Below are 24,025 nucleotides of genomic sequence, written 5' to 3'. Positions count from 1 at the left end.
CTTACTCCTGGCTCTGAGCTCAGGGATCACTCTAGGCCGGCTTGGGGAGCCTTATGAGGTATCAGGGATCACACCTGGGTCATCTGTGTACAAGGCAATCACCTTACCCACTGTACTCTCTCTCACCATTCATCCTGGCAGCCCCCTATTTCAGTTATTTTTTCTCCAGAATTTGTGATTTGATTTTGGACTTTATAGTAATAACTTTATTGAAATTTAGTTCATTTAGTTCATGTAACATAATTTAGGGCTGGAGCGATAGCACAGTGGGTAGGGCGTTTGCCTTGCATGCGACCAACCCAGGTTCGATTCCTTCACCTTTCTTGGAGAGCCCGGCAAGCTACCGAGAGTATCCCTCCCACACGTGGCAAACTCCTCGTGGCATATTCGATATGCCAAAAACAGTAACAACAAGTCTCACAATGGAGATGTTGCTGGAGCCCGCTCGAGCAAATCAATGAACAATGGGAGGACAATGCTACTACAGTGTTAACATAATTTACCCTTGAAAGTATTTGATTAAATATTTTTGCTGTTAGTTTCAGTTGGTTTTATTTAGGACCAGACACCATGGTATTCAGCGGCTACTCCTAGCCATGTGTTTCAGTCGCTTCTGGTGGTGTTCAAGACCGTGTGGTGCCAGAGCTCAAATTCAGACCTCCTGCATGAGAAATAGGCTCTCAGCCCATTGAGCTCTCACTCTGGGCCTGGTGGTGCATTGTTTTTCATGTATTTGCATTTTGTACAAATGTTATCAGAGTTAATTCCAGAATATCTCATCACCTCCAAGAGCAACTTCATACCCTTTTATTATCATCCCCCAAATCACGCTGACCCTCAGATCTCCCAATCCTAGGAAACCTCTGCTCTCCTTTCCTCTATAGATTAGCCTGTTTTAGACATCTCAGATTGTTAGAATCATAGAGTATGTGATCGTTCATGGCTGGTTCTTTCACTCAACATGATGTTTTCAGTATTTATGTTGTAGCATGCAATGGTATTTTATTCCTTGCTCACTGAACATATTTTATGATGAATATACATTTATTCATGATAGGATTTGGGTTGCTTTGTCTTTTGTTGTTGTTTTGGGGGCCTCACCCAGCAGTGGTTAGGCATTATTTCTATCTTTGTTCTTAGGGATCACCTGATAATGCTCGGGGGACCATCTGGGGATTGAACCTGGGTTAACCATGTGCAAGGCAGACACCCTGCCTGCTATGTTTATTCAATTTTATGAGATTGACAGATCTTTATCCAAACTGATGGTAAAACTTTCACTCACTTTCATCTTTTATGTTTTAAAACTTGCTTTATTTTTTTAAAAGTTAAATCTGTAACCTGTCTAAATTTTGTTTTTGGGTATATGAGCATCAGGAAGAACTCTAATTCAACTCCCTTTATCCCTCACCCTTCACCTCAGATGACTGTTTCTAGCACCTCTGCTGACTCATGGCTTTCCTCTCACCAACCACTTTCTTTTTATTTCGTCCTAACTTATTTTGTGTTATATGCTCTGTTTATAACACAATAAGTTTTTATGAGCATGCAGCTTGATTTTTAGACTATTGTATATAAGTGCTGTTTAATTTTTATAAAATTTATATAAAACGGGGCTATCCTTTATTATTTCTTAAGCTTTAGTGGTAGAAGATGTAATATCTATGTAAGCGAAGTAGTATTTCCTGTATAAGAAAATTGAATATTTTAAAGAAGCACATTGGTCTAAATGCTATTTAAAATTCAGTGCAAGGAGGCATATGTGATGTGCAGTCTTTTATTTGAAAACAGAGAGAGTTTTGTCCCCTACCCCCCATTGTTGATTTTGTCATGTAGGGACACTTTCTGTGTTTCTATATGAATTGGATTAAAATATGCAAACTTCTTAGCATGTTTCTAACGCTTCTTTTTTAGTAACTGTCCTGTTATGCTAGTAAGTTCAGCGAGGAGGTTCAGCCACTTTTCCTCTGGGAGAAAGTGTGCCTTGGGAGAAGTTGAAAGGGCAGGCTGTGCCTCAGTGCCCACACATGGGGACACATAGATAATTGCTTCTCACCTTTGCTTGAGAGGTCATGAGAAATGATGGAGAGCACAGGTTTACTTGATGTTTAGAAGAGGAACTTTATTTATTTGGGGGCACCAAGGAGTGGACTTGAGGGGTCAGTCCAGAAATTTACATGATACCTCAGTTCTCAGATTAGGCAGTATAAGGGCCACCAGTGTACCCCTGCAGTGCTCAGGGGTCATGTGTTTGGGGTCAAACTCTATAGTGCATGCCCAGTATGTACTGCAGTGCTCTGTCTGGCCCTCCAAAGATAAAATTTAAGCAGACAGCCTGTTCTTAAGGCATTGGAGTCATCAGAGCGACCTGCTTGGCATCTCTGAAGCCTGTCACCTTGACCTGCCCGCGACTGCCAGCAGCTGCCTCCTCTGCACCTCTGTGGCCTTGATGGGTGGCTTTTCTCTCGTTTGGTTTCTTTTGTGACTCCCTAAGTTGCTCCCTGCAGCTTGCATTTGATATTCAGAGCCATTTCTCTGTGGGGATGTTTGGGGCTTTCACAGAGTGCCAGATAAATACCCTCCAGTTCTCCCTCCACCTGTGTCCACTCAGTGGTGTCTCTGTTCCCTAGACTCTGGCTGCGACTCGGTCACGGACACTGAGCCCGAGGACGAGAAGGCCCTTCCCTGCACGAAGCAGCAGCAGAGCCGGCCACAGGAGACGCCCCCTGGGAGCCTGATGGTGGTGCAGCCGGACCGCATTCGCTGTGGGGTAGGCTGGGGGTTTGTGGGGGTGACTGGGTCTGTGGGGTAGGCTCGGGGGGTGGCATCTGGGTCTATGGAGCGTCGCTATGGGGTAGGCTGGGGGGGTGGCTGGGACTATGGGGGTCACTGTGGGGTAGGCTCGCCGGGGGCGGCTGAGTCTATTGGAGATCACAGGCTTTTCAGGCTCTTCATTTCACAGAGGGAGTAGTGTTCTCTTGTTTTACTTCAGTGCTATCTCAGTCCTCCTTTAGGGGTTCTCCTGCATGCTGACTGCCCTGGGTACCCCAGTCCTCACTCTGATCTTCACTCTGTTCAATCTAAGAGAGCTGAGCTTGAGAATGTTCTTCAGGGGTTGGAGAGACAGTTGGAGAGAGGTAGGGCTCTTGCCTTGCACAAGACTGACTAGGTTTGATCTCCAGCATCCTGTATGGTTTCCTGAGTCCTGCCAGGAGTGATTCTGGAGCGCAGAGCCAGGAGCAACCTTGAGCATTGTCAGTATGGCCCCCGAATCAAGAAAAAAGAGAGAGAGAATGTTCATTAATTTAAGACCACCTGGGCCTGATCCTGCCATACCAGCACTTTGGAAGCACAGGGAACTTGACAGTGAACAGAGGTGACTTCTCTGTTAACTGTCCAATTGCTTCTCTGTTAACTTGCTGTTCTGTTAACTGGCATGGCACAATGGGTGCCTTGAAGCTGGCTGGCCAACACTGCTGGTTAATGGGGTCCAATAAGTGCTGAAAGGTACCATAACTAACATTCTAGGGGTTAGGGCATAGTTAACAGGCGTCTTGAATGGGATGGCCCAATCAGTGGGCCCCTGCTATTCAATCATATCTCAGTATTGATAGATTTCATTCTCTTCCCTTTCCTGATGAAAATAGTTGAGAGGGAGGCAGGAGTAATATCACAGTGAGTTGGGCATTTGGCTTACACACGGCCGACCTGGGTTCAATTCCCAGCATCCCATATGGTCTCCCAAGCAGTAGTAATTCCTGAGTGCAGAGCCAGGAGTAACCCCTTTGCATTGCTGGGGTGACCCAAAAAGCAAAAAAACAAAAAAAGGGAAACAGTTGAGAACTGCAAAGAGCTTGCCTGTGCAAATGGACCATTTGCTTGGCAAAGTGTGCATGAATAGCTACACAGCAGTAGGAGACCTTTCTGGGCAACCTCAGGCCTCAAAGCCTCAGACAAGGTCTGGCTTCTGGGTAGTTGCAAACTGCTTCTTTGGGATGGAACTCAGAGACATGTCCAGTTGGGGCTACACTGTGTTTTAAAATTCAGGCATAAAAATGTGTGTCTCCAGCTTGCCTTGAATCAGAATCTGGTGTCAGGAACCTGAAGCAGTATGACAAGACATGCACCCTGCCAGTCACCAACTTTCACTGTGTTCTCAGCCTACTTCACGCCTTTTTGTACCAGCCCTACTTTGCAGGCAGTTTTCTTTCACTGTCCCCACGCCCTTTCCTGCCTTTCCCCTGCCGAGGTCCAGCATCAGACGGGTAGGTGCCTGTGGGTGGCGGGCAAGGACCACAGAATGATGCTTGCACCCACCCCTCTCCATGCTTCAGCTCTCAATCCTTCTTCCAGTCTGACTCCCCTTCACCCAGGGTTTTTGGGATTTTGAGTCCGAGGGCGACTGCACTTGGGTTGGATCCTGATAGATAGTTAGGGACACCTGATTCTTCTCTCTGGTTCTTCCATGCTTACTGGGAGGAGGGAGAGTTGGGTGGGGCTTGCAGTGAGAAATGAGTCAATCAAAAGCACCTTCACATTTAGTCTCAGCAGTCTGAGGGTGGGGAGCAGAACCCTATCTCTCCCTCTTTTGGTTGCAGAGGACTATTCTGAGGATTTTCCAGCACAATCTTAGCATAAACAGTTGCGGATTAGCCATGGCCCCAAATCACTTCTTTTGCCGTTTTCTGCAGGGCTTATCCTTTCTTCCCAGTTCAAATGTCTTGAAAGAGTCATTCCCTAGTCATTCCCTGCAAAATAAAATGAAATTGTTTCATTTGGCAGCCACAGAGAGTGCGAAGCAAGGTAAAACATCTCTTCAGGGTAGTCAATGCCTTAGGAAAGTTATCCTCCAGTAAGTGGTTCTTGTCCAATGAAGAAGAGACCCCTTTCACCCCTAGCATTGCCTGGTCTCCCAAGAACCACTGGAAATGGACCTCAAGGATGGGAGTAGCCTACTCTCCAAAAAGAAGTGAGGTCTAACCTGCCCAGCCCCCATCACCCCAAAGAAGAGCAAAATGGTGCAGGTGACTTAAGTGACGTGGGGTGAAGAGAGGTGGCAGACTTGAGAAGGGAGTTTACCATCTTCCTCTTTACATCAGTCACCTGGCAGAGTGTCTGGGAGAGTCAGGATTGATAAAATGTGTCGTGAGCGCCCACACAACATGGATGCCTGCATCCCACCAGCTCTATGCCAGAGTGCTCCTGAGTCCACTTGTTCTACATGGCATGGGAATTAATCCCTGCCCCCAATCACCTGATTTCTGGGAGAGCCATTGGAACTCAGGCAAAGTATTGCTTTTTGCAGGAAAAGGGAAATTAACCATAACCGCTGCTATGTTCTTTCTGGTCTGTTGCTTTCTGACCAGAAAAGAATTTTGGGAGACTTATAGTGAAGTAAAAACACTTTCATTTATAGATTGTGAGGAGAGAAAGAGATGTTAACTTGATCAAGGGAGAATATAGTTTTTTCCAGAGATGAAAGACTTGGAGAGTATCTCTTTAAAGTAAAAGAAAGGAATTAAACATCCCAAGTTGAGATGTGGCAACCCCTAGAATGGGGAAACATTCTACATGCCTTTGTGAAGTTGCTTTTATAGCTCAAACTGCTCCCACTTAGGGCTGTCTGTAGTTACAAGCCCATCACTAGAGTGTCATCAAGGGAAAGAGCTCTGAACTTTCGGTGGCCCCCACCTTCCTGCTCTTATCAAGGCCTTTTGTTGTGCTGGAGTATCTTCTCTCTGGAGTTGGACCCAGCCTTCTCTGGCATGGGAAGGGCTGGCATGGGAGTCTTAGCCTGTGTCCACCAAGTGGGTCCAGTCTTCATTCTTGTTTTAGCTACTTCAGAACTATACAAAAACTTCTCTGAGTCACATCTTGATTTCATTACATCCTGAGGAATGATTGCCAGGGCCCCTCCTATCTGTCTCCCTGCTCTGGTAAGAAGCAGAAACTATGAATTCTCTGGATCTGTGCCTTACCAACAGTGAGCTATGTGAGTCACTTGGACTCTTGGAAAAATATAGGTCCTCGTTCAGGGGGTCTAGAGGGTCTGAACTTCTAGCTAGTTTCCAGGGCATGCTGATACTGCAGGTCCCTTGGTTGACCCTGAACATGATAAAGAACTTTAAAAAAATTTTTTTTGTTTGTTTGCTTTTTGGTCACACCCGGCGATGCACAGGGATTACTCCTGGATCTGCACTCAGGAATTACTCCTGGAAGTGCTCGGGGGACCCTGTGGGATGCTGGGAATCAAACCCGGGTCAGCCACGTGCAAGGCAAACACCCTACCTGCTGTGCTATCGCTCCAGATCCCAAATTTTTTAAATTATCTTTTCTTTCAGCTTTATTATGATATAATTGTCACATGGCACTATATAATTCTAAGGCTAGAGAATAATGACATGTATATTTTAAGTGGTCATTATAATAAGTTTGGCTTTTTACTAAATCTATACTCTTCATATAATATTTTTTATAGTCTCTTTTGTTTGCTGTTTGGGCCACATCCAGTGATGTTCAGGGTCATTCCTGGCTCTGTACTCAGGAATTAATCCTGGCTGGGCTTGGGGGATCATAGGGGTACCCAGGATCGAACTTAACTTGGCTGCATGCAAGGCAACTGCCCCCTACCCATTGTACTATACTCTGGCCCCTCATATAAATTTTTTAAATTAAAAGTATTGCCATTTTTCTTGGGATGAGATTCTTTACTTTTGATCCTTAGCAATTTTCAAATATACCATGGAAAATGTTTTTCTAAAATACAGTAAAAACAAGATGCAAACTCCAGGTTTTAAAACTAGCATTACTTGGTTCACTCAACATCAGATTGCCCCCACTGACTTGCTCGGAGGCCTGTAAGTGTTTGCTCTCGTGGGTGATCATGTACCTTGTGGGTGATCATGTACTTTGTGGGCGGTTATGTACCTCGTGGGGTTATGTACCTCCTGGGTGATCATGTATCTTGTGGCAGACAGTCCAGTCCTGGACTGCACACCTCCACCCTCTTAATGAGCCCCTGACTGCCCAGCTGGGGCGGCAGTAGCCAGAACCACCTCTGCCATGCCCCCTCGGGGAGCTTGGCAGGAAAGGAACAGTGACTCTCTCCTGCTCCAGGCTGAAACCATGGTCTACATCATTGTGAAATGCCAGCTGGACCAGAGGGTGACAACAGAAGCCGAATTTTCTCCAGAGGATGCACCGTCCGTCAGGGTGGAAGCTAAGCTGGAGAATGAATATACCGTCTCCGTGAAGGCGCCCAGTAAGTAGCCCCTCTTCCCTGGGAGGTGCGTGCAGAGAAGCCAACGCTTGCTTACCTGTGCATGACCTGTCTTTATTCACACCTAAGAGGAATGCGTGCCTAGATTTGGATTTAGTTGAACAGTTTTAGGTTTTTGTTTTTTGTGGCAGGGGTGGCCACACTTGAGTGTCCTCAGGGCTTCCTTCTGGCTCTGTGCTTAGGAGTCACTCTTTGAGTGGCTTGGGGGATCATATGGGATGCTGCCTACTGAACCCTCGTCAATCATGTGCAAGACAAGTGCCTTTCCTACTGTACTATCTATCCAGCCCAAGATTTTGATTTGGTTGCATGTTCTAGTCAGTGGAAAGAGTATTATCGAAACGTGTCTGTGTGATGGGCAAAACAAGCAAACCAAATTCCTGGAGATCACTGAATATCACTGTCCTCCCGTTGTTCATCGATTTGCTCGAGTGGGCCCAGTAACGTCTCCATTGGAGACTTTGGTTGTTACTGTATTTTGGCATATGGAATACATCACGGGTAGCTTGCCAGGCTCTGCCGTGCGGGCGAGATACTCTCGGTAGCTTGCCGGGCTCTCCGAGAGGGGCGGAGGAATCGAACTCGGGTCGACCATGTTGGCTGTGTGCAAGGCAAATGCCCTACCGCTGTGCTATCAACACTTTTATCATGATGAAGTGAATGCATTTTTTTTTTTTTTGAAAATAGAGAAAAGCAAGACAAATGACACCTGGCATCCTGCTAAGTTTTGCTTTTTGTTTTCCTTTGCTTATAATCTTAAAAAACCATAGCTGGGTTGTTGTTGATTTTTTTTCCTAATTATTGCAACTTCATGATTTACAAAGTTGTTTGTGATTGAGTTTCAGGCGAGTTATGTTCCAACATCAATACCATCACCAGTGTCCACTTCCTTCCACCAGTGTCCCCAGATTCCCTCCCACCCACCAGTCTGCCTCTATAACAGGCACTTCTTTCTCTTTTAGGCACTGTGGTTTACAGTGCTGTTACTGACTGGGTTTCATACAGAACACTTTACCTCCTTCCAATATCATGTCCTGCTCTAGTTTGGCCACTTCCCTCCACAATTGCCGCAGTGTCCCCCGCCCACAGCGCTCCCCACACACTTGTGTAAACTTCTCACTGAAGACCAGTTCTCAAGTTTTCAGCTTCTGTTAATAGCTGTTTTATCATTATCTATTACTTGACTTTCTGTTTTTAAAATATAATCTTTAATCTCACTCTTTTCTTTTTAACCCCCATATATAATGTAATCTTTACAGCTCTGCATTTTGTAGCTTCTATTATAAAAGTAATGTGTGCTCAATTGAGGAAGCTTTATAGTAACTGTAATAATTACCCATATGCCAACCCCAAAGGGAATCACTGGTTTCTATATTTTTCCCCACCTGTTGTACCCCCGCTTCATGCTGTCCACTTGTGGCTTGGAAATACACTCTTTTCTCGTGTTACTAAGTATTCTTTTGCAACATGATGTTTAATGTTTTACAAAATAAATAATTCATAGATGTACCATAGTAGATCAAACCTTTTCCTTATGTTGGGTTTATATCATCTTCTTTTTTTTGCTTTTTTGGGTCACACCTAGTGATACACAGGGGTTACTCCTGGCTCTGCACTCAGGAATTACCCCTGGTGGTGCTCAGGGGACCATATGGGATGCTGGGAATTGAACCTAGGTCGGCCGCGTGCAAGGCAAAATCTCTACCCACTGTGCTATTGCTCCAGCCCTGGGTCTATATCTTACAACCATATTTTTTTAAAAAAAATTTTTGATTCACCCAGCAGTGCTCAGGAATTACTCCTGGCTCTGCTCTCAGGGATCTCACTCCTTGTGGAGTTCAGGGGGACCATATGGGATGCTGGTAATTGGGCCCAGGCTGGCCCCATGCAAGGCAGACATCCTATCCACTGTGCTGTGGCTTTGGTCCAACCAGAATTGTAAAGCTGTTTCAAATTCAGTTAAATGGAAATATTTTAATTTTTTGTTTCCATATTGGTATCTATGTAATTTCTCATTTATTTTCTTTTTTAAAATTATGACATATTGAACTCCATTCCTCATGCCAGTTTTTTTTTCTTTTTTTATTAGTGAAAAACCATGAGGTACAGTTATAGGCTTACAAATTTTGTGCTTGGGTTTCAGTTATACAATGATCAAGTGCCCATCCATCCCTCCACCAGTGCCCGTCATCCATCACCACGGGTCCCAGCATCCCCCCCCAAACCCTCATCCCCCCCCCCCCCCCGCCTCCCCGTCCCATCCTGCCTCTGTGGCAGGGTATTCCCCCTTGTTCTCTCTCTCTTCTTTTGGGTACTGTGTTTTGCAAGAGAGGCTTTGAGTGGCAATCATGTTTGGTCTATCGACTACTTCTAGCATGCTTCTCCCACCCTGGGAGGGCCCTCACAACACCCTTCATTTGGTGCTCTCTTCTCTATCTGAGCTTCCTTTTCACCTAGAGCCTGTGGCTGGCCTTCCATTCATGGAGCAAAATTCCTGGTACTAATCTCAGCCATTCCTGAGTGTTAATCTCCCTTTTTGTTGCTTTATGTTCCCCAGATGAATGCAATCTTTCTGTGTCTATCCCGCTCTTTCTGACTCATTTCGCTTAACATGATACTTTCCATGTAGTACCACTTGTATGTAAATTTCATAACTTCATCTTTTCTAACAGCTACATAGTACTCCATTGTGTAAATGTACCAAAGTTTCTTTAACCAGTCATCTGTTCTTGGGCACTCAGGTTTTTTCCAGATTCTGGCTATTGTAAAGAGTGCTGTAATGAACAAACAATTGCAGATGTCACTTCGACTATACCTTTTTGCCTCTCTGGGATATATTCCCAGGAGTGCTATAGCTGGGTCAAATGGCAGATCAAATTTTAATTTTTTGAGAGTCGTCCATACTGTTTTCCCACCTCATGCCAGTTTTATCTTTTGTGTTTAGCATGATTTTCTCATGTGGAATCCCTGGGACAGTGAACATTTGTAAGGGTTTTAGGAAGCAGGGAGCTCTAATCATTGCTCTGAAATGTCTCTATGCTCTAGTTTATGGCTGTAGATACTATCACCCCCGCCCCCCATTAGCACTATTGCTTCAGATGATGTTAGTTGCTGGTGAGAGGTTTTTTTTTAAAGGTAGCTCCTTGTTCTAATTTGCATTTCTTTGATTACTAGTGAGGCTAAATCTTTTTCCATGTTCTCGATGTGTCGCATTTCCTCTTTTGTGAATCGAATCTTTGTGGTTGGTGTATTTTTAATGTTTTCTTTCCCCTTCAAAACCCCTTCCTGTGATATAGAAGAGAGAGAGAGCAGCAGAGGGAGCACATGGTCATGAGAGCAGCTGAGGGAGTGAGTCAGTTCTCCTGGCCTGATGTGTGGGAAATGTGGTGATCCACCAGCTGCTGTCCCTCCTATCTTCTGGGGCTCCAGAAACACTTGATAGAAAGCACTTTGTTTATTTGGGGGGATGGAGGGTGAAGGCTACACTCAGTAGTGCTCAGGGGCTATTCCTGGCTGTATGCTTATGAGTGATCCCTACCAGTGCTTAGGGGGACCATCCCTGACCAGTGCCAGGGATTCAGACTGGTGTTGGCTGCATTATAAAGCAAGCATTTCAACCCGGTGCTATCTCTCCAGACCTAATAAACACTTTATTTGTTATCTATTTATTCATTTTCATTTTGGGGTCACACCTGGCAGTGTTCAGGGATTACTCCTGGCTTTGCACTCAGGGATCACTCCTGTAGAGGTATGGGAAACCATATGGGGTGTTGGGGATCGAACCCAGGTCTGCCATGTTCAAGGCATCCCTACACACTGTACTATAACTTCTACCTCTTCCTGAGAATTTCTCTGTTATCTTTTCTTCCATTCAGACCTTTCATCAGGGAAAGTTTCTCTGAAGATCTATTCTGGGGACTTGGTGGTGTGTGAAGCTAGTGTCAGCTATTATACTGACATGGAAGAAATCGGAAATTTATTGTCCAATGCTGCCAACCCTGTGGAGTTCATGTGCCAGGTAAGGGTGTGGAAAGGAAATCTGAGGTCTCTGTGCAAGTGGCTCCCATTGTGGTTCATCCACCATCTCTGCTTGGTAGGTAATGGCTGGAGGCAAGTTCTCACTGTCTTTACTTCTGTATGCAGGCCTTTAAAATCGTTCCCTACAACACAGACACCCTTGATAAATTGCTCACTGAGTCCCTGAAGAACAACATCCCTGCAAGTGGACTGCATCTCTTTGGCATCAACCAGCTAGAAGAAGAAGATATGATGACAAGTAAGTCCTCAGTTGAATCCCAGGAACCAACCACTGGGTGACTCTGGCCTCTTTGGCTTCAGCCTCCCCACCCAGTACCCTGACTGTCTGCACTTTTCTGTGTGATCCTCCTCAACCTCCGAGGAGAATTCTCCTTCACTAGGGAGCCAGAGAGTCTTCCAAATTGAGAATCCGAGTAATTCACCCCACTAAAACCCTCTCTCATCCCCATTTGCCTTCTAATGCTGGCTGTGGTTGCACTCTGCCCTTTCTCTCTCCACTCTAGTGCTCTGCTCCATGGAGACAGGAAATTTTGTTTTTGGGCCACACCCGGCAGTGCTCCTAGCTCTGCACCCAGGGATTTCCCCTGGTGGTGGTCAAGGGACCACATGGAATGTCAGGGATCGAACCTGGGTCGGCCTCGTGCAAGCCCCCTACCTGCTGTACTATTTCTCTAGCTCAAGACAGGAACTTTTTTCACCTAATGAGAATTTCACCCTGTTTCCTGGCACCTGCACCGTGGAAATAGTTTCTTCCTCCTCTCAACAGTTGCCTTTTCACCTCCTTGCAGTTTTAGGTTGTGCTCGCTTGGGAAAACATTTTCTGCAAGCTACATCCTGTGTGGAAGGTTGGAACCTTTAGAGGAGGCCATGTACTCCTCTAACATGCTGGGTTCCTCCAGCCCAGCTCTCCTCAGTGTGGCTGTCTCTGGTGCTGGTCTTTTGGCTCAGTAATAGTGGAACAGTACCTGGATATCATTGTAGGTGTTTGTTTAACATAACATGCTAGGAGCTGGGAGAACAGCTCCGAGAACTCTCTGAATAAGAGTGGAACATGGGGCTCCAGGAAGGAGGCACTGATGGTGCTTCTGTGGTCTCAGAATCCTCAGGATACAACTACATCACTTCAAATATTTCTCCTGCTTGGTACCACTTCCCATTTTTTTTCCTACAGAATGGTCTTGCATCACTTTCAATAGGTGTTAATACTCTCTGTTCTCAAACTAGGATCTCAGCGTGAAGTATTTCATGGTCTGATAATGTGGAATCCTGGGGACTCTTCATTCCAAGAACATATTCTAAAGACACAAGTTCAGGATATGTTTCAGAATATAACTCAAGTTGTCTTATTACACATAACCCCCCATACACACAGAGAGAGCAGAGAGAGAGAGAGAGAGAGAGAGGAGAGAGATTTGAGAAACAGTACAAGGGTTAAGTTGTGTGCCTTCCATGTGGACAACCCTTCTTCAGTTCCCAGCACCACATGGTCTCCAGAACATTGCCAAGTGTATCCCTGGAGGTACCCAAACTCTGCTAGGATGACCCAGCTAATCCCCTACACCATATGACCCAAGTGTCCATTTGCCCTTCATCAAATCCAGTTAGCCAGTTGTTGGGACGGGTCCCTGGGCCCCCTGAGCTTCACTTAGGAGGATTCCCCCCCAAAAAAAACCCCGATATATATGTATATATAAAATAATGTGTGTATGATTGATGTATATATGTATATAGTATTTTATATAGAGAGTATTATATAGCTAGCTATATATGTGGTATTTTTATCTGTGTAATTATTGGACTTGGAAAAAATTTTAGGAGAGAAAAATCAGATTTAAGGAATTGATAGATAGCACAGGGATTAAGTCACTTGCCTTGCCAGCGGCTGACCTCAGTTCAATCCTCTGCTCTGCATATGGTCTCCTAAGTACCACCAGGAGTGATCACTGAGCACAGAGTCAGGAGTAATCTGTGAGTGCCATCTGGTATTCCCCCACCCCAACCAAAAAGAACCCAGTTTATTATATAACTTTACAATTTGAAATATAAATATCTTATTTTGGGTTGAGTTTAACTTGCTATACTCAGATATTAATAGGTGAAAAGGTCCAGTGACTCTTTGGAGTACTTTGCTTCAACTCAGGGTTAACAGATGTCATGTGATTTGCATGCATTAATTCCAGTAAAACATTCAACTCCTCTCCTAAACTAGAAACTCGCTGAATACTATCTTATTATCTTCCCAGTTTCCATCAGATGGTCTAGAAATATTCTCTAGTACAAAACCAGGTGATATGGAAAGGCCGAGGAACATACTCAAGACCATGTTGCATACGTATGATGAGATCGGAAATAAGAGCTACGAAGATAGACAACTTTTCCTTGATTTAGCACAAAAAATACAGTAGTTGTAGAATGCTCTGAACTCTGCAGAGAAGGTCAAAGCATGATTCCCAGCATGTTTTGTGGTTGCTACTTGTGCCTTTTTAGGAAACTACCTCATTTTGAATTTGTACCGTTTCTCAAGACTCTTTGATCTTTTTGGTAAAAGGAGGTAGCCTATCAATAACCAGAATTATCAGTTCTTTAAGGTATCATTTACTTGTCTCCCTAGGGCATGATCTTGGTGGGGTGAGAGGGTGACTGGAGGAAGCTTCTAGATGGCGTGCTAGGCTTGGTGGCTTTTTCTCCTGGAACACGCGTGCCTAGGCCTTCCTTTTCTTCTGTCCAGTAAGTTTTCCTAAAACAGAAAAGTTTGACAAACTAAAGTTGTAAAGTATTCCTTGACCATTTTTCAGATCAGAGGGATGAAGAGCTACCCACCTTGTTGCACTTTGCTGCGAAGTATGGGCTGAAGAACCTCACGGCCTTGTTGCTTACCTGTCCTGGAGCTCTGCAGGCCTACAGTGTGGCCAACAAGCACGGCCACTATCCCAACAACATCGCTGAGAAACATGGCTTCCGGGATCTGCGGCAGTTCATCGATGAGTATGTGGTAAGGGCAAGACAGGAGAGACCCCCGCTACCAGGATGGGGCCCAGGGCTGCCAGTCAGCAGAGATGGGAGGGGGCATGTCTTCCTGTGCCTCTTCTGGCTGGGCCAGCATGTAATGGTGTATGCAGTAAGCCCCGCAGGCAGACCTGTGTTCAGATTTCTGCACCTGTACCTGTCAACCATGACTTTGAGCAAATCATGGAAACTCCCTTTTGGTTTCCAGAAGGAAATTGGAAAACCTAACCATACGATTGGTTTGGGGGTAAATATATATATTGTATGTAAGGTACTGAGGTTCCCACCTCAGGAAATTCACAGAGATTTATAGCATAAACCTGATGGAGGCCGATGCTGATCCTTCTACCTTCTTCCAAGGAACCTGGCTGGGACGCCCCCAACTCACTAACCCACTCCAGGACCCCGGTGTACCATCTTAGTAAGGCTACAATAAAACTCTGCCTGAGACTTCAGAGAAGCAACTTTGAGAGACCTCTGATGCCAACAGCCTATCTCTCTGTTACCCTCTGCTTGGTCTGGCCTGGCCGGTCCTGATGTCTTCGTTCATTCACTCTTCTTTGGACCTGGTGATCGTTGACTTTCGTATCCTTCTTGGAGTTTCGTCTCATCCCATGCTAAGCTCTTATTCCTTGCCTCCATTTTGCTTCCCTTGTTCTTGAGTCAACTGCGCTTCCTAGCTACCTTTGTTTCCCCTTTCTGGTATTCTTCCACCTTCACAATTCACAGGAGTAATCTTATTTCAGAGGATCGCTCTCTATACCACAATAGGAATGTGCCTGAGGCTTCCCAGAAATGAAACTCTCTGCTCTGCCTGAGAGTCTACATGGCGATGACAACCGAGGCATCCGGAGGAAGAGTACCCCCAATTAAGGAGTGGTGAAGTGTCTTGAATGGAGAGAAAATTATTAGTTCCTTTTTAAGGCTTTGTGATATAAATTCTAAAGGGGTTTATGGTCGGAGAGCATTTCTTCAGCTTTACTTGGATGTCACTTACTGTCACATTTCTACACCATTAGGACATTTTGTGTTCATAGTAATAACTATGTATTGAATTTATTAGATTGTCAAATGGGCTTGAGCATAGCACAATGGGTAGGGTGTTTGCCTTGAATGCAACCGACCCGGCCGACCCAAGTTCGATTCCTCCGCCCCTCTCGAATAGCCCAGCAAGCTACCGAGAATATCTCACCCACATGGCAAAGCCTGGAAAGCTATCTGTGACGTATTCAATATGCCAAACACAGTAACAACAAGTCTCACAATGTTACTGGGCCCGCTCGAGCAAATAGATGAGCAACGGGAGGACAGTGACAGTGGCAGTGACAGATTGTCAAATGCATTATGTCATTTAGTCTGTACCACAGTCCTTTGCAACTGGCATCCTAGTTGTTCCTCTCACAAATGAGGGAAAAGACTTTAAAGGCAGAGTTCTAGAGGGTGAAGACAGGATTTGAACCCAGTGAGGTCCCCAACTTGAGCTTTGCTGCCTTGCTCTGGACCACAGGGAAGCTTGAAGAGGCACTTTCAGTTTGCACTGCATTTCATCAAGCTCACCTCTCTCACATCATCTTGGTTCTCTGACTATAATCACCTTCCACCATTGCCTCTTAGCACCGCTTCCAAATGGCTGTCCCTCCGAGAACTCTCCGTAACCTCTCAGAACTCTCCCATTTCCTCTTCTCATCAAAGCAAAAGACAGACCTTGAGCCTCCAACACTTCCCAGCTATCACGTGCTCTACTGGTTATGGCTTGTTAGCAAACCATCTCAGAGTGCCACTAGCTGGTAGCTCTCTTGAGGTAGTGATAATAAAGGAAGTTTTGTGGGTTGATGCCGAAAGAAGGGCGGTAACCCCTTAGTGTTTGACCAGTGGAAGGTGTGTTGAAGTTTTGATGAAGCTAAACTTCTGGCTTTACTGGCAGCTGGAGGCAGAATGGCTGAAGGCAGAGCAGCCTTACAGGATGTGAGGCACATAGTACTTAGCACGCAGTGCTTAATGCAGTGCACTTTGGTAAGCACACTGACACTTTGGGGCAGCTTGCTGGGAGAAGCTGGGATAGGGACTTGAGTTTCTGAAGTCTGCAGAGTGCCTCAGCTGTGGTCCTGGACAGCCCATTTGGATTTCCGTGAGGTCGCAGTGAGGGTGCCCTACTTATGTGTCTTTCATTCCCATTGACGACACACTGGCTTAGTAGACGACCCACTGGTTAGAAACTGGACTTGCAGGCCAGTAGATTTTCCTGACTCAGGAATGTACCTTTCTCAAGCAGTGATGGAAAGGATGACATGACATTAGGCAGAGGTGAATACTTAGCATTATACCTAATGCCCGACTTATAATAGATGCAGAAGAGTGTTCGTAGCCTCTGTTCATTGGCTGTTAGCCAACATTTTCAAAATGTTTGAGTCTGTATTCAGTACAAAAGGGAGAGGCAAAGTTTAAAATTAAAAATGTAAAACAGAGACCTGGAGCCTGGCCCCAAGAAGCTTTCAGTCCAGTAGGAAATATATAAAGGGACACCAGCCATTGCACTCCTGGGTCAAGTGAACCCTCAGTTTGTCGCAAGCCGCTGGCAGGCCTAACTTCCTGGAAATCGCTCAGAGTGTTGTCTTGTCTTTCAGGAAACTGTGGACATGTTGAAGAGTCATATAAAAGAGGAACTGATGCAAGGGGAGGAGACGGACGCTGTATATGAGTCCATGGCCCATCTTTCCACAGACCTGCTCATGAAATGCTCGCTCAACCCCGGCTGTGATGAGGAGCTGTACGAGTCCATGGCTGCCTTCGCCCCAGCTTCCACTGAGGACCTCTGTGAGTAGCACTTCTGCTTCCATCTTCCTGCTACAGACAACTTTCTTCCTTCTGGTCTGTTTGGGGGAAGTCCCCTGCTTATCCCCACTGCCTGTCTGTACCCCTTCACCCCAAGATAAACATCCTATTTTACACAAACTTGCACCTGTCATCATGTGCTGTGACAAGCAGAATTCTGCTCCAAACTTCCACCATTGTGACCATTGAAGTGTCAGTAGGTGCTGGAAGTCGGAGTGGGTGAACCTGAAAGACCCTGTCAGTTACTCTGCCAGTTGCTGCCAGTTGCTGCCAGTCGCTCAATCAGTGGTTGTCAGTGGTTCTGTCAGTGGCTGTCAGTGGTTCTGTCAGCAACTTTGTTGGTGGCTGTAAGTGACTAGGTCTGTGGTTCTGTCAGTGGTTCTGTCAGTGGTTCTGTCAGTGGCTATCAGTGACTGTCAGTGGCTCTGTCAGTGGCTCTGTCAGCAAGTTTGTCAGTGGCTGTCAGTGGCTGTCAGTGGTTCTATCAGTGGCTCTATCAGTGGCTGTAGTGGCTGTTAGTGGTTCTGTCAGTGGCTCTCCACTCAGGAAAACCTATTGGGCCTTTGTTTTTTTAATTTTAAAGAGGCAGCACTTTGTAATGCCTGTTTCATACCCAAACATGAAACTCAGATAGACCAAACCTCCATAGGAAATTCTTAGAAATCAAATAGAAGCCTAGACTGGGAAATGAAAGAAAAAGAGGGAGCTGAAGAGATAGTTACAAGGGTGAAGGCGTTTTTCTTGTATGCAGCTGACTCTGGTTCAACCCCTGACACTGCACATGATCCCCTGAATGCTGCCAGAGTAAGACCTGAGCACAGAACCAGGAACAACCTCTGAGCATTGCTGAGTGTGGCCCAACTCCCCAATAAATAAAAAATAAATAAATAAATGAAGAGAACTAAAAGGAGAGGAAATACTCAGACATGCGACACATGAAAACTTAAGAGGCAGGTGTGGATGCTCAGAGTCACGGCCAGTGTCAGCCTTGTCTGCTGCTCAGCACATGTCTGTGATACTGGTGACACAGATCTGTGGTGCTGGTGACATAGGTCTGGTACTGTGACACAGGTATGCGTGACACTTCCTTATTTTCCCTGTGTCTGCTGCTTGCAGATAGTAAGCACATGCTTGCATATTATAGTCACATATTTACAAATGGATCTGTGTATATTATTTGTAATAAAAATATTTTATTTGTTAAAAAAATAACATGGGTCTGCGGTCTCGTGACACAGGTCTGCAGGACTGGTGACATGGGCCTCTGGTGTTAGTGACACAGGTCTGTGGTGCTGGTGATACACATCTTCGATGCTGGATGGCTCCCCCCACCCTGCACTGGCATCAGCACATGCACTTTCTGGGGGTGAATAATTCTTCAGCTCATCCTTTTCATTTTCTTAGTAATTGAATTCCTGGAGTATATGTTCAAACTGTGCAAAAATAGAAAATGTACTTACCACGGAACAGCTTTTAAGTTCTAGGTCCCGAAAGTTAAAAGCATAAGCAGTGTTGCAATGTTTTTCTTTCTCTCTCTCACTCTGTCTCTTTCTCTTTTCTTTTTCCCTCTTTTTTCTTTCTTTCGTTCCTTTCTTCCCTTCTGCCTCCCTCTCTCCTTCCCTCCCTCCCATTTTTCTTTTCTTCCCTCCCATCTTCCTTCCTTCCTTCCTTTTCCTTCCTTCCTTCCTTCCTTCCTTCCTTCCTTCCTTCCTTCTTTCTATTTCTTTCAAGAGGCAAAGAAGTGTTACCTTATATTATTGGGTTCATATATGGTATACTTATTTCCAAATATATATCTCCTGATATTTTGATGGCTGTATAAATTTTGATCATCTGTGGTTATCTTGTTTACTTATTTTAAAGTTGTCAGCCCACAACCTTTAATCTCATAAATCCTGAAAGGAACCCTGCACGGAGCTTTTACTGGCACTTTTCAAGTCTGGAAACTGAGGCAATGGGGTGAACAAGCTTTTCAAATCTTCCCCACTAATAGGCAGTGGAGGCCATATTTAAACCTGGTTATCTCTGTCTCTAGAACCCTAATCTTTACTCTGTGTCACCGGCTGTCTTCTAGTGCCACAAACTTATGATGAAAAGAAAACAGCCAGACAGGGAAGAAAGCGCAGAGAGGCGGAACACATGCCTGGCATGCATGAGGCTCTGCATTTGATCCTAGTACGGCATCCACTCACCCCAAGCACTGCTAGGTGTGGCTCAGTGACCCTCCAGCGTTGCTGAGTTTTATGACCCTACTGTACTCGAGCAGCACTAAACCATCAGCCAAGCCACACACTGGGATCAGTATCACTGGGAGTGACCCTGCCTCCCCCCGCCCTCTGGCTGTGCTTGGGAGTCCCCACAAACAGCAACTCCAGTCTTTTTTCCTTTCTTCTGCCCAGACACAGGAGGACCAAGTGGGCTGGCGTATCCCGCTCTCACTCTACAGACGTGACTGGAACATCTGTTTCAGCCAGGACAGTCTTGTCCACAGTCAAACAGACTCATTCACAAAAGAATGCTTGGAGAATGCTGTCCTTCCCTCTGGTCTAAGCATCAGATTCCCAAAGATAGTCATATACCTCAGTGGAACCACTTTATTGTAGGAGGACTTCCTAGAATGGACTAGAATAAGTGTTGTCCCCTTTCAGCCTGCATAGAAGACATCTGGAGAATGACCAATACCCAACGGGAAGCCAGAGACTGTGTAGCATAATTTTTCCCTGTGTCCTGATTTGAAGGCTCATGATTGAGCAGGAGACTCTCCTTGTGCTGAGAGGTAGAGAGAGAGAGAGAGACAGACAGACAGACAGACAGACACAGAGATAGAGAGACAGAGGACAGAGAGAGAGAGAAAGAGAGAGAGAGGGAGAGAGAGAGAGAAAGAGAAAGAGAAAACAAGCCAGCCTATGACCTGCCTGGATACTTGAACCCATGGAACTCTTCCAGGGGAAGCTTTGGGGAGAGAAAAGGCAGAAAAGGAAGCCCTGCTTCATGCCTAGCTGAAGGATTCACACAGTGGGAGCGGAACCTCTCCTGCACTTCTCAAGGCCGCTGAGTGCATGAGCCAGCCTAGTTTGTTACCACCCTACAGGGACCAAAGTGTTCTGGCGACTATAGGAGTAAGGAGGCTGCTTTGGGGATAGCGAAAGTAAGCCCATTGCTTTTTTCCAGATCATTTAAACTCTGAAGTCTCTGATTCTAGATTTGGTTTGATTTGTATGTTTGTTCCTGAGGTTGAAGGTTAAGAATGGTAACCTCCTAGTTCAGAACTAACAGTCCTTCTAGCTGGGGACAAACCATTCGTTGTCTACCAAGGATCTCTAGGGGAAAGGTTGCTCAGGTGATGAAGAAGTGGGCTAGAGAACCAGAGAGAGAGAGGGAGATCCACAGAATGACTGCATGACTTGCATGCTGGAGACCTGGGTTGGGTTAGATCCCCAGCACCCAAGCACCATCAAAGAGTACCTCTCTAAAGCAGAGGCAGATGTGGCCCAAGAACCAAAAGAAAAGTGAGCTAAAAGGGGAGATAATTCCACTCACCAAGCCCAAGGACAATCAGACTAAAGTAGTCTATTGACTCAAAAGCATGAGCAGGTTACAACAGAGACAACCGCACATATAAAGGATCTCCAATTCATCAGTGTGTCTGCAGCCCCTTTTTCCAACCATCCCCCCAAAAAAAATCCAAGGTAGGTGGGCAAACACCTTGGATTCATTATGTGGTTGCTTTTGGATTACATTTTAGTCATTACACTCAGAAACCTACTACTATTGCCAATTCTTTTTTTGTTTTCTGCATTCACTTATGCAACCCACAGTCTAAAGGGGCTGGAGACACACTGATGGATTGGAGATCCTTTATGTGTGCGGTTGTCTCCGTTGTAACCTGCTCATGCTTTTGAGTCAGCAGACTACTTTAGCCTGATTGTCCTTGGGCTTGGTGAGTGGAATTATCTCCCCTTTACAAGGAAGCAAAAGATTTAGTAATTTACTTTATTCCCATGGAATGAACCTGGGTCAGGAACCTTAGTCAGCAGATTCCCAGGGGACAAGTCAGCTAGGACGCAGGCTCTCTTGGTCGGTTCATGCTAGCTCTGGTATGGGTACCCTTTTTTTTGAGGTGCTGGGGTATACAAGCCCAGGGCTTCACAAAAGCAAGTGCTCTGCTAGTAAGCTAAATCTTCAGCCCCTATTGGGGACCAATTTCTAAATGTCTAGCTGAGTTTTTCAGTGTTCCACTTTTGTTACTGCTCAACCCTTGAGACTGAAAATAAACCTCTGGAGGAAATTAGGCTCCTTCATTCACTCATGCACTCAAGAACGCATTATGGAATACAGGCTTTAAAACACCTCCTTCGGTCAAAGCTGGAGGTCATTAGCTGTGTTGGGTTCTGCCCCTGAGATTTTGATTCCACTCCAGTTTCTCTTTCCTTGAGGGAGTGCATGTGTGCTTGTGTGCGTGTGTGTGCGCTCATCACACACACACACACACACACACACACACACACACACACACACACACACACACACCTCCTACTTTCAGTCTTTAGTTTAGATATGCTGCCACCAGGTGGTAATTCCATGTCTTTGTCATCAATTTTCCACCCTTCCTTTGCTCAATTTTCCTTCATATTTGCTCAGTCTTCCTTCCTTCCTTCCTTCCTTCCTTCCTTCCTTCCTTCCTTCCTTCCTTCTTTCCTTCTTCCTCTCTCCAGCCTTCTGAACTATCTCCCCAAGTGTTTCCAATTCTTTTCTGTCTTGATGGGGGATGTTGGGGCCATACCCAGCTGTGCTCAGGAGTTGCTTCTGGCTTTGTGCTTATAAGTCACTTCTCTAGGTGCTTGGGGGACCATTTGCAGTGTCACAGATTGAACAGGGTTAACTGATTACAAGGCAAGCTCCTTTCCCCCCTGCTAGTCTCTCTTGCACCACTCCCAAATTCCTTGGTGATTTTTTTGTTCAACATCCTACAGATTTTAACCTACATAAGAAATACTACATAAGAAATTCTTATGTAGGTACTTCTTATGTATGTATACTTATTACATAAGAAATCAATGTCTTGGACTGATGCCATAGTACAGCGGATAAGACTCTTGCCTTGCATATGGTTGACCCACGTTTGATCCTGTCCATCCAAGTTCTACCATGAGTGACTCCTGAGCACAACACCAGGAGTAAGCTCTGAGCATTGCCAGGTGTGCCCCCCCAAAACTAAGCCAAACAACAAAAGCAAATGTCTATCTTTAGGGATAGCTCATGCAAACAGTAAAGTAGGAATTAATGCATACCCCTCCCCTGGGTATTTTCACTATCTTCTACCCCATTTCTTATTTAGTTCTTTTGTCCCATTCTATCAGAGAACAATACAGTGGTCATGGCTGCCCTTTAACATAGGTTATGGATGTCATGTGAGAAGCCACACTCTGTGGCTCTATCACCTCTCTAGACTCGGTTACTCAGGCCACTCCCCGAGAGTCTGGGAGGCCTTGTACATTTGTCCAAGGTAATCTGCCCATGTTTTTTACCTGTACTAAATAGCTCCAGATGTATCTTTTCTTTTTTCATAAGGAGAAAAGAACATATGGCAAAAAGGTTACCCTCTTTTTCCTAGAAATTATAAACTCACATGAGTTCTCCTAATCCAGCCCTGGGGGAGGGGGTGGTTCTGCGTCCTGGCACTCCCTTCCCACACTTTTCTTTTTCCTTTTGCATCCTACTCCCTCTGCCTACCAGTGGGGCTCAAGCTTACTTGCAGCAGAGAGCCAACTAGTCCCGGGCCAGCTTGTGGGCGTACGTTAGCAACTGCTTAGGTGACCGATCTCTGTAACGGGTCACCCTCAGCAGGGCTATCTAGTTGCCCTCCAAAGAGCAGGGTCCCCTTGGAGCTGGGAGCACAGTGGGGCACAGGAAGAGCCTTGCAGTCATCCGTGTAAGATCTGCATCCGGCTGCAGGATCACATGGAAGCCAGTTGTTGCAGTGTTCATTTGTTTCTGGAACAAACCACCTCCTCAAGTGTTCATTTGTTTCTGGAACATATCACCTTCTCCATGTGTACCCTACCACTCAGTCTGTGCTCTGGGGTTACTCTTGGTGCTGCTTGGGGCACCAAATGCGGTTCCAGGGATCACACTAGTGTTGGCCACCTGCGAGACAAACACCTGAACCCCTGTCTGGTCTCCCCAGCCCTGTACCTTGTTTTTATTTAAGAACTTCTTTCCTGGACCACTGAAATTCAGCCACCCTCCTGTTCTTTCCCTTGGCATGCCCACTAGGAGAGCCAGGAGATGCTTTAGGGGCTATGGGGATGAGTGCAAGGCCGGAGGCCTTCCAGCGAGACAGAGCTCATTCAGAGGCAGGGCCGTTCCTGTCCTATTCAGGCTGACATGAACCTGGGAGTGTGGGGGGCACATGGGAGACAAGGTCCATAGCACTTGCTGACTTCCATTGCTTTTCACTCCTCCATCCGTCTCAGTGCTGTGCTGGAGACCTGGGCACTTAGTGAAGCATGGGGCGTTGAACGGGATAAAGTGACTAAGATGAAATGCTTTCGCCAGCAGGCCACTTGCTTCACAGAGCTTGTCTGCATAAGAAAACTATGCGACTTTTATTTTTAACTTCTCTTTCTCTGTCCGTGCTGGCCGGCCCTCTCTGGCCGCAGCCGTTCCGTGCTGCCGCTCTCTTTCTCTAACCCCCTCTAATTTATTTATCCTCTGTCCCTCTACTGGCGATGTTGTCTCTCTCCCCTCCCTTCTAACTCCCTGTCTTTCTTATTCTTTTCCTCTCTCCAACCTCTGTGCATGGCTGTCTCTCCCCTACTACTCTTCACTGTCTCTTCCCACTAGGTGTGGAAAAGTATGGGTTTTTGT

General features: G+C 45.8%; 1 protein-coding gene across 3 annotated transcripts in view; it reads left to right on the top strand.

Annotated features, from left to right (window-relative positions):
- PIK3AP1 (phosphoinositide-3-kinase adaptor protein 1) overlaps positions 1-24,025 on the top strand; it is a 123,889-nt gene that overhangs the window by 56,358 nt on the left and 43,506 nt on the right. For all 3 annotated transcript variants that reach the window (XM_056120368.1, XM_056120367.1, XM_056120369.1), the window contains 6 exons: positions 2,631-2,770; positions 7,117-7,261; positions 11,155-11,297; positions 11,423-11,555; positions 14,113-14,309; positions 16,948-17,137. In XM_056120368.1, coding sequence (XP_055976343.1) covers positions 2,631-2,770; positions 7,117-7,261; positions 11,155-11,297; positions 11,423-11,555; positions 14,113-14,309; positions 16,948-17,137 — 948 coding nt within the window. The remainder of the gene's footprint in view (positions 1-2,630; positions 2,771-7,116; positions 7,262-11,154; positions 11,298-11,422; positions 11,556-14,112; positions 14,310-16,947; positions 17,138-24,025) is intronic.

This window comes from Sorex fumeus, unplaced genomic scaffold, assembly GCF_029834395.1.
Source record: "Sorex fumeus unplaced genomic scaffold, SorFum_2.1 ptg000043l, whole genome shotgun sequence".
NCBI lineage: Eukaryota > Metazoa > Chordata > Mammalia > Eulipotyphla > Soricidae > Sorex > Sorex fumeus.
The sequence above is the reverse complement of the archived record's forward strand: the minus strand, read 5'-3'. Positions and strand labels throughout refer to the sequence as shown.